This window comes from Microtus oregoni, unplaced genomic scaffold (assembly GCF_018167655.1).
Source record: "Microtus oregoni isolate MIOR12 unplaced genomic scaffold, Mior012 000012F_ref0000307, whole genome shotgun sequence".
NCBI lineage: Eukaryota > Metazoa > Chordata > Mammalia > Rodentia > Cricetidae > Microtus > Microtus oregoni.
The window spans coordinates 45,812,266-45,823,159 of NW_024543071.1; the positions used below are offsets into that span (position 1 = coordinate 45,812,266).

Sequence of the window (10,894 nt, forward strand, 5' to 3'; positions counted from 1 at the left end):
CAGTCAATAAAACCCATTCATGGGATAAAGGTCTCAGATACTATAAAATAAACTATAAATGGGGTATGGTGCAAAGAAATTTCTATGTAACCATCTCTGAATCTTGGTTATAAGAACTGTAACATGGGAACTTCCCCCCCCCCTCCAAATTATACTGTGTTTAAATGTGTAAGAAAATTGAACCATGGGATCAGGCTCTCTGGAGCTACACAACATTTTCATCTTCGAGAATAATTTCCCTGTCAGTGGTGATACAGTGACCCCACCCCGAAGAGAACTTGAAAATAATGAGGATCTTTTGGCTGTTAAGTGTTAAGAAATGCATAACTAAAAGACAAACAGCTGTGGAAACCATCTTTATTACTTTAGAGCACTGAGGATGCGTGTTTGGAACAAACCAATGGGAATGCCATTCAAATCATCTTTATGCTTATTACTTCTAACTCACTACATATACACACTTTTAAAATGTTGGTCCCTCTGTATTTCCTTTGGGAAAGACAGACAGTGCAGGAGAAAGAAAACATTACACAGTAGTGCTAGGAGATGTCTGGAAAAATAAGGGAAACTGAAGAATCAATGCAATTGCTGGTGTATCTGACCCCTTAACAATCATTCCACACCATCTTATCCACGCCTGCCCCTGCCCTCAGATAATCTAAGACCGCCAGCTGTCTTCAGTATATACTTCCCTTGATTTTGATGGTGGTGAGCTTGTTTCCTGACCACGCCTTCCTTTCTCTTCAAGAGAATAGGACTTGAGTGTCACATTGCTGAGAAGTGTTCTAGGCTGTGTCCAATGTCCTCCTGGCCCACTCCATGGTGAATGCCATGAAGTAAAAACCATCTCTTCCAGTGTTCGCTTCCCATAACTCAAGTCCAGGAGCTCCCAGGTGTCCACATTGTATAGCAGAGACCAGTTCCCTTGCCTGCTCAGTGACTTCCACACCATTCCTTGAAGATGATTCCAGACTCCAGCCTTAAGCCAGAAAGCCAGAGCAGAAGAAAAGCAAGTGACTTCAGGGACTTCTTGGAGCTAAGAAACCTGTGACCCAGTGATCTGGCTGAGCTCTGGTCAGCAGAGAAGGAAGATACAGATAAAAACCAAATGAAGCAGTGCCTTTAAATTAGTTGAAAGAAATAAATCCTTTTCCCTTATTCTCTTTGGCCCACAACTTCAGCTTCCATGCTCTGAAATTTTTCATATCTTTGCATCTCCTGACACTAAGTCCACTGAGACCTGATGTTTGCTTAATCTTTTTCATGTTACTTTACTTAAATAGTTCAACCAAACTGTTTTTTGTGTGTTTTGGAGTTGTTCATGAACTTCGAAAGAATGCCAAGTGCACAGGGAGTAATCTAGAACATCCATCTTTTGGTAGTATCCATCATTTTAAGAGTTCATAAAACATTATTGTCTGCAGAATAATAACACCATAGGCAATTTCCTTAAATGTGGAAAATAGATTAAATTCTTTTAGGACTATGGGCTCAGCATTTCTTCATCCTGACAATTTCCAAAGATTTTATTAAACCAATATTTATTTTGCTTAATATCAGCAATAATGGATTCCATAGTAGAACCAAACTCAATAATACTGTGAACTCCACTTTGATACTCACAAGAGAAGCCAGCAGCATGCATGGCCACCAATGAGCAATTAGAATCAAACACCGGGGACCCAGAAGACCCACCAAAAAAAGTGGTGTCATAGGTAACTACATCTGAATTGCCAAGCAGCTCCTGGAAGCTTCTTTGGGTGTATATGGAGAGAAAAGACGTAAAGACATAGTCGCCTGCTGCCTCTCTTGCTTGAACATTTTCCTCACATTTTCTTCCTCGATTATATTGAGGGACCACTGTACAACCATCTGTAGACTTCTTTTTTCCATCTGGGTGGCCAGTGATATAAATCAACCCATTATCTGGCGCAGGTCCTATTCCATTATACAGTCCGGCAGGGACCTGATGTCCATTTTCCTCTAGTTCTAGGACAGCGTAGTCAAGGTTTTCACTAGATATCTCAAACCAGGGTTTAACATTAAAAGCATTGTCTTCTCTTGGTGGGAATTCTTCATAATCAAAGATCACCTTTACACATCGAGAAATTGTGCTTGCCCACTTACTTGGCTCTACACCCTCCCCCACGATGTCAGTTATCACATGCCGACAAGTGAAAAGGTACGACTCTTTGAAAACAAAGCAGGTGGCAGAGCCCTCATTTCCATTATTGTTCCACCGCAGGTACCCAACCGAGTCACTGGCCTTTGAAAGATGTTTGAGCACTTTAACAGGAGTAGAATTTCTTGTCAGTTTCCCAAAGTTTTCTTTGTGCATTTTGAATAAGGAAGCTTTCTTCTTTCTTTTGTCACTTTCTTCCTTGATGTACGCTCTGAGTTTTTCTCGTTGTTCTTTTAATACGGGGTATTGATCTACAATGTATTCGTCTACCCTATGAAAGCTTCTGTTCTCTAACTCAGAATTCTTAGTGACGGATGATATCCTCGGGTTGTTTGTTGGCTCAGCCTCAACCTGAAAGAGCTTGCCATCTAACTCATCAACCGGCTGGGTGATTTCTATGACGGTGTCCAATTCATAAATGAGCTTCCAATGGTCACTCTCTACAAAAGAAAGAAACCTGCCATCCTTCCTCAGAGTGTCCTTGATGGACTCTCCTTTGAGGCCATAGACACAGAGTTTGTACCCATTTTTGTGAAGTTCTCCATATTTCAGAATCATTCTTCTCTTACTCCCAATTGCATGAATATAAAATCGGACATAACTGGTGGACGGATGGTCCTGTGGTTCAAACAATTGCTTATTATCTTCCAGCTCACTTTTACACGGCAAAAATTTAATGACCAAGTGACAGCCTTCTGGAAAACAGCAGAGGGGCATGCCAAGGTTTATGTACCCTTCGATTCCTTCTTTGCCACACACCAACATCTCTTTGCCTTGTTGATTTTCTATCTCTTCTTTGACAGCATTGAGAGTGTTGAGTGCTGCATATAAGCTACTTGTCTCACTATACGTCAGCTCATGCTTCATATTTTTGTTTTTTCTGCGGTTAACATCTAAAGTGACTATAATTTTCTTATTTGAGGGAGGAATCTGATCTTGTTGAATTTTCTTAGATGAAAGTGATCTTTGGTCCTGGGTGTTGGTTATATCTCTTGGCATTTTTCTAGAGTCCCCTTTTACTTGAGAAATACTGGAATCATTCTGTTCTTCTTTAGGGACCTAAAAATAAATGGTGAATACTTTATAACTAAAAACTCTAGTCATATTTCTTTTTGTAGTGTCAACTCCCTTCATTTCTGTGGGAAATTAAATGCCAATTTCAAAAGACCAGTAAATAGAATTAAAACAGAGTTTATCTTGGTATCTAAAATACTACCTCAACTTGCTATCGCATCAGTCAGAAAAGCTCCTCTTGTTACACATGGTGCATTTTCTAACAAATAGTAGAATAGACACAAGTGCTATCCAGTTTGCATGGATAGTATTTCAAGTTATTTTTATTATTTTCAGCAATATACAGTTTATCTTATCCAAGCATAAGGTATATTGCAATAACAGTTTATTAAGCTACTTATTTATCATTAATTGGGTTTTTAAAGATTTATGATATGTATATGAATGTTCTGCCTACATGTATTCATGTGTTCCATATGCAAGCCTGGTGCCCATAGAGGCTAGAAGAAGGCATCAGATTCACTTGAACTGGGAGTCGCCAGGGTTTGTAAACCACATGTGGGTGCTGGGAATCAAACTCAGTTCCTCTACATCAACAACAAATAATCAGTGATTTATTGAGATAGAATCTTGCTATGTAGTTAAGACATCCCTGGAATTCAGTGTGCCACCCAGGTTTGCTTCAAACTCATAATTTTCATATTTCCTTAATAGCGTGATTCAGGCAACATTTATCATGAAATGAATGGATACTATTCCCTTTGTCTTTTTGCATGAGCTTATACATTTTTTTGTAAATTTTCATCATCTCCCATTTTTTATAGGACTTTCACTAAGAAAGTCCAGGAAGGAAGAAAATGGGAGGACATAAATCAAATTCAGTAAACAGGAAAGTCTCAATGAAAACTAAAAATGTCCATGGCAGTTGTTGCTTATTGTGTGCTTGACAGGACGTCAAATCACCTGGAAGATGGGTCTCTGGACACATCTGTAGTGGTGTTGTTTTGGTTACATCAGTTCCAGTGAGAACCAACCTGAACCCTGCTGGCAACATTCCCTAGGTTAAATCCTGGACTATTTAAGATGATAAGGGGGAATTGAGCATGCATTCATTGCTCTCTACTATTGACTATGCATGCAACGTAACTAACTCTCCCAGGGACCTACTTCTGTGACTTCCTTGCCATGATGGATTGTAAGAAACTGTGAGCCAAACAAACCCTTCCTATTCTAAGTTGCTTTTGTTGGAGTATTTTATCACAACAACAGAAAAAAAAAAAAAAAACTAAGACAGTAGCTGACAACTATGTCTGAAAGGGTCATTTTCCCTAGGTCATATTCATCCTGAGAAAGATGTCAATATGCAACCAGTTCACCGGCCAGTGAAGTCACTCACTGGTAATGGAAGCATCGATGTTGGAGCTTGGTTAAAAATTATACCTGTCATCAATTTAGTGACACTAACATTCTCAGTTAAACAGACAAAAAGAATGCAAGGCAATCTAAATCTAAATTCCATCCAGGCATAGAGTCTCTTTAAATACACCTCTGTAGTTTAGATTTGGTCAGAAACACGCTTTTCACTTCCACAGGAGTACTATAATAGACCTTTATATATTCAAATACTCCTAGACAGATATGGACATTTTTGCCAAATTTTTTTCTTTTCCTTTTTGAGGCATTCTATAGTTCACTCTGGTATCAAATTCACAGTCCTCTATTCTCAGCCTTTGGAATGTTGGGATTACAGCATTGTGTCACCTTTCCTTGAAAGGGAAAGAGATCACATGTATTCCTCAAGCTTGCTGTTACAGAGTAGGACAGAAATAAACAAACCTTGTGTAGACATGAGTTTTCTAGTTATTTAGATGCCTTGTTTTCTAGAATCTAGACACAAATAAACAAGAAAAAGACTTTGAGTTTGCACATCAAATGCCTGACACTTCTCAACTGTCTTGATATAATAAAGGAACATTTTAGTCTCGGAGGACACAATTGTTTGTCATAACAGAGCTTGAAAATAGGAGGTTCTGGGCTGGCAAGATGGCTCAGAGGATAAGAGCACTGGCTGCTCTTCCAGAGGTCCTGAGTTCAATTCCCAGCAACCACATGGTGGCTCACAGCCATCTGTAATGAGATCTGGTGCCCTCAATATGTTGTGTATATCATAAATAAATAAATATTTTTTTAAAAAAAAGAAAATAGGAGGTTCTGAATATCTCAGCAAGCTCGCCCAAGTCTTTATCTTGGGCTCAAGCACTCCGCTCTCTCTTTTGTTTTCATACACAAATTGGACCAACCTTCCTCACTTGCCTATGAAGTTTATAGTAAGAATAAATATACAAAATCCAAGCAAATATAGGATGGTATGATTGAAGGGACCAATCATACTCAGACATTTCAGTGCTATTAAATAGTATTAACTTTGTTTCACAGATTGCTGTGACATATTAAATATGATCTCATAAACAGTATTAATTTTGTCTGTTCCACGGGTTGATATGACATATTATATTTAATTTATTTTATTAAGGTTTCAGACATGATTGCAACTTTTTTTTTATTAAACACTGCTTTGGTATAGCTAAAATCTGTATTGCATTACCCATCTTTGCTGCCATTCACCAAATTAAAGTAGGATCTGAGAAAGATCCTAGAGTATGTCATTGTCCCAATCAACAATAAGGCAATTTCTTGGCAGTAGATCCTATGTGACCTAAGACCCATGGTGGCTAAGACTGCTACTAGTGTATCTTACAAGCAAAATTTATATACATACCTGATGGAAAAACTCATCGATTTTTTTATTTTTCCTTGCATTGAATGGGATCATCTGTGATCTGCGCTTCTTAGAGCTCATGGTGAATTTGAGATGAGGCAAGTGGCTCAGCTGAAACACAAACTTCAAAATGGCTCAAGTTCAGTTGGGAATTTAGTTCAGTGGCAGAATGCTTGTCTAGTAAAGGCAAGACCCTGGTTCAGTCCTCAGCTCAGAAAAACAAGAAAGAATGGGGAGGAGAAAGAGGAAGGGAGGGAGGGAGGGGGGGAGGGAGGGAAAGAGAGAAAGAGAGAAGAAAGAAAGAAAGAAAGAGAGAGAGAGAGAGAAAGAAAGAAAGAAAGAAAGAGAAAAAGGTGTTTCAAGTTTCAAGTTATGGCAGTATCTCTACATACAGACTAAAAGATGAACTGGGTCCTATATCCTATCTTTCCCCTTCAGCTCTGGCCTTGCTTCTCCCAGGATGGTATTCACCAAACATAGTCACCCAAATAACAAAAGCACAGCATCACATGCCATGCCCTCTACCAAACACTTAACAGAAATCATCTGTGTTAGCTAACCCCGTCACTACCATGAAAAGCGGGTTCTATATAGATTTTGTTGAGAGAAAGGATATGTCTGACAATGGAGATGGCGTATCCAAACCCACAGCTTAAAGTAAACAGAGAATTCAAATACACGTACCCTACAAAGAGTTTGCAGCTGGGAAACTCAAAACAATGTTCTACTTACATTGGTGTTAAAATCAGCCCTTTGTTTAATAAAGAGATGATAAGGGCAGGAAACTATACAGAATAAGAACTGAGCACTAACCTGAAAACACAGGAAATAGAAAAGTATTATCAAAAAGAAGTCTGAAGGGCTGGAGAGATGGCTCAGTGGTTAAGAGCATTGCCTGCCCTTCCAAAGGTCCTGAGTTCAATTCCCAGCAACCACATGGTGGCTCACAACCATCTGCAATGAGGTCTGGCGCCCTCTTCTGGCCTGTAGGCATACAGACAGAACATTGTATACTAAATAAATAAATATTTAAAAAAAAAAAAAGAAGTCTGAAAAGTTGACCAAAATGACAGTTAGAAACATTAATTACTACTTTAGGCCTTTGTTTGAAGTGGTATTTTCTCCTGCTGTCTCTGCAAAGGGAACTCTCCGACAGTGCTAAATATCACCTGAAGAACATGCACCACAGAGGGCAGAAAGCTCATCTGTCTTCTGTACGTCGCCATCAGAACAACGCCTAGTACGTGGCCAACCCTAACACTTCAGTTAGAAAGACACATTCAAAGAATGAGTGGAGAGCTTGACGTCTTTCTAGAGAGGTTAAATTTTCATTCAAAATCACAAAACTCCAGTGAGTATACTTCGCCAAATTTGTATCAACATCGTTTTCTAACTGAAAAGACAAATATTTATCATACAGCAAACAATTTGTTCTTAGAGATTCTTTTCATATTATATATTTTTCTTCCTGAGACAAAGTATCATGAAACTTAGGCTGGCCATAGACTTTGAACCCCTGATCCTCCTGCCTCCATCTTTCTACTGTCTATACCAGACACATCAGGCATATGTGATTCAGAGAACCAAACCATGGGTTCTTTCATGAAGGAAAAACACTCTACCAACTGGCCACATATGTAACCTTAGAGTAGTGGTTCTTAACCTTCCTAATGTTGGGACCCTTTACTACAGTTTCTCATGTTCTGTTGACTCCCAATCATTAAATTATTTTGTTGCTACCTCATAACTGTAATTCTGCTACTGTTATAAATCATAATGTAAATATCTCATATGCAACCCTCAAAGGTTAAGAACTGCCACCTACAAAGTCTTTTTAACTAGTAGATTGCATATAGCGACATGGTAAGATTTTAACACTAAGTTACTTTCTGTCTGTACAAGTTAAGGACATTTTCTTATATATTTCCAATGCCAATTTATTCACATCAAAATACAACTGAGATGCATAAATCATATTTTAAATGTATTTTTCTTTAAAACAAGTTTTGTTTTCTAGCCCAAAATGACCTCAAACTGACCATCCTCCAGCCCCACCCTCTTCAGTATTAGAGTTTAAGTGAGCACCACCACACCCAACTTAATTACGCTTTTTAACTCTTTCCATTTAGAAAACTATCAGAAGAAAACACAAACGTTGTCTACAGATGGCTACCCCTGGCTACCTTCTCTCTGTTTTATAACTGAAGTTCTGAGTCAAGTAGGAGCCATCCAAAGACTTAGCCATGATCTTAACCGTGATGTCTATGATCTTCACCCCTTCATTGTGGAGCCTGAGTCCTTGATTTCCACCAGTAGCTGCTGCTAATGAGCTGTGAAAGAGATTTCCTGCCCTGCCTGGGCCTGGTTTCCTGTTGGTGAAAAGCAACTGTAAATGAGACAAGGACTGCCTATAAAGACATGCACAGCAGCATCTGTGGCAATGAGTCTGGGCTCAGCTCAGACTGCCACCCACCTGCTGCATGACCCTGGGCACAATGGCTATTTTCTGCTTCTCCCTTTCCCTGAGAGGAATGACAGAGTCAGCCTCCGCTGTTGTGAAGATTAAAAAACATGTAATGTGGATAAAGTCTTCAAGCAATGACCATATGTAATAGATAGTTCTGTGAACATTATTGATAGTGCTGCTGTCAATACCAATATTCAATCACAAGTATACTCCTTGGACTGTAGGAAATAAAAGTGGATGAGTACTTGAAGAACTGGACTGGACTATTTGATCTCTGCAGGCCAAAAATTTTGTTCAACCAGAAAAACAAGCTCAGCTTCTCTGTCTGTTGATGGATGACTCATACTATGAGTATTTAAAAATTAAAGTGCGCACAGACGGGCAATGGTGGCTCACTTTAATCCCAGCTCTCCACTCAAGAGGCAGAGGTAGGGGAATCTTTGTGATTCGAGGCCAGCCTGGTCTACAGAGTAAGTTCTAGGACAGCCAGGGCTGTCACAGAAAGAAATATGAATCTTGTCGTTCACTGGCACATACTTAAGCAGTTACAGTGGGAAATGTGAACAGGCTATGAACCATTCCATGTTCATTTCCAGTATCCATGTTGGATCAAGTTATATTAAAGTGTGAAGTGCCTGTAGTTATCCTCAACCACCCCATTGTAGTTTGAGAAGCCAAAGTCCACTGAGCTAATTATATTTGTTTTATATTTTCAATAAAGCAATAAGCCCACAAAGCTTGGACAAGGTCCTGCCTCCAGTCTCCTGGACAGTTTCCTGGAATTTCTCTTTCTCTATCTTCTTCCCCTTTCTCTCTCTCCCTCTCCTTTTTCTTTTCTCTAGCTTTTCTCACCCTTCCTCCCTACTCCCCAACCACTTCCTCTTCCTCTCCCCTCCTCCTTCTTCTCTCCCCCTCTCTCCCACCTTCACTTCCCCCTGTCTTAAGGTCTCTTGCCTCTTTTTTTTTCTACCACCATGTGTCATTCTTTCTAGCATTCTGGGGCAAGAAGTAGCCCCTGAAAACAAACCTGGGCTACCTGGGTCCTTCAGATGGGCAGCACCTTCGCTTCTGGCCCCAAGGATGTTCCATACTTAGAAGCTCCCTGAGGTTTCAGTGTGTCTGAGTTCAGAACTCCCCTCCCCCACCCATCCCCGCAGACTATCACAGTTTGTTCATAGACTCTTGCTCATGGCCAGCACCTGTTATACTTGAATCCAGCACCCAGCATTTTAAGTCTGTTCATTCTGTCCTCTCAATGCCCTGAAGGGACACAGGGTCCGACAATGAATAAGCATGCCAGTTAGAAGGACGCTACTCTAGTGAATAATAAAGACAACTGCTACTGTCTAGCCCTTGGCAGAACATTCTGGGTTAGCACACTTATGCTGATGGAAACAGCAGACAAACAAGTCAGACAAACTGCTTCCCCTCCCTTCAATCCCCCCAGACCCTCTTCCTCTCCCCACCTTCCCTCTCCTTCATATCCATTCACCCTCTGTCCCCCCCCCACCCCAATCCACGTGCCGTCAAAAAAAAAAAATGTCTTCCAGCGATGGCTTCACAAAATTCTTAATTCTTTGCAGACTTGAAGGACAATACTTAACTTCATATGGAAAAAGAAAAACCCAGGATAGCTATTCACCACCCCTGGTTTCAAGCTGTACTACCGAGATATTCTGATAAAAACCGCATGGTATTGTTATCAAAAGAGTCAGATTGATCAATCTATGCTAAACTGAAGAGCCAGAAATTAATATTAAGGAACATTTTACTCACCGGCTTTTCCCCCAGGGCTTGATCTTCCCTCCAGCAGCTAGAATCCCGCGTCGTTTTGAAAAAATGAAACCAGGCTGTCCCTATACGTCATTGGCTCTGGGAGTAGAGACTGTAGATTGGTCTTTTCGCTGCCCAGCAACCCGCTATGCATCATTCCATTGGCCGAGCTCAGCGCGGATCCTTCCGGGTCCCTAATGGCCAAGTTGCGAAAGCAGCCAAACGCGCTTTGAGTGGGTGTGGACCTCTACTCTCCAGGGATCCCCTCTAAGAGTCCAGTCGAATGACCGGTGCCGACTGGACTAGGCGGGAAGCAGAGGAGCCAGGACTCGGTGGAAGGTTCAGCCTGGCTTCAGGAAGCTGCCCATGACGAGGGATTTCCCACCCCCCACCCCCCATCCCCCACCCCCCACCCCCCATCCCCCACCCCCCACCCCGGCGGGACAAGGCAGGAGCGCCCAGGTAGCAGGTGCAATTGGTTGCTGCAGGCAGGGAGTGGATGAGCAAGGAGGAGGAGAAGGAGAACCCAGGGTTTTTCTAGGGGGCAACATTCCTACAGCGGACCAGGCTCAGTACTTGAACAGTCAGGAAGAAGCAAATCCTTAGAAAAGACAGATGGGTCTTTTTTAAAATCTTAATTGTTAGACATACAGAGCATTTGTTTATTATTTATTTGTGT

General features: G+C 40.9%; 1 protein-coding gene across 1 annotated transcript; it reads right to left on the reverse strand.

Annotated features, from left to right (window-relative positions):
- Positions 1–350: 350 nt before the first annotated feature.
- Positions 351–10,298, reverse strand: LOC121453799 (serine protease FAM111A-like). Its single transcript, XM_041660715.1, has 3 exons — positions 10,219–10,298; positions 5,976–6,098; positions 351–3,241 (listed from the first exon to the last, which is right to left on the reverse strand). The coding sequence occupies exons 2-3, from the start codon at positions 6,054–6,056 to the stop codon at positions 1,484–1,486; spliced, it is 1,839 nt and encodes a 612-aa protein (XP_041516649.1). The 5' UTR covers positions 6,057–6,098; positions 10,219–10,298; the 3' UTR covers positions 351–1,483.
- Positions 10,299–10,894: the final 596 nt, after the last annotated feature.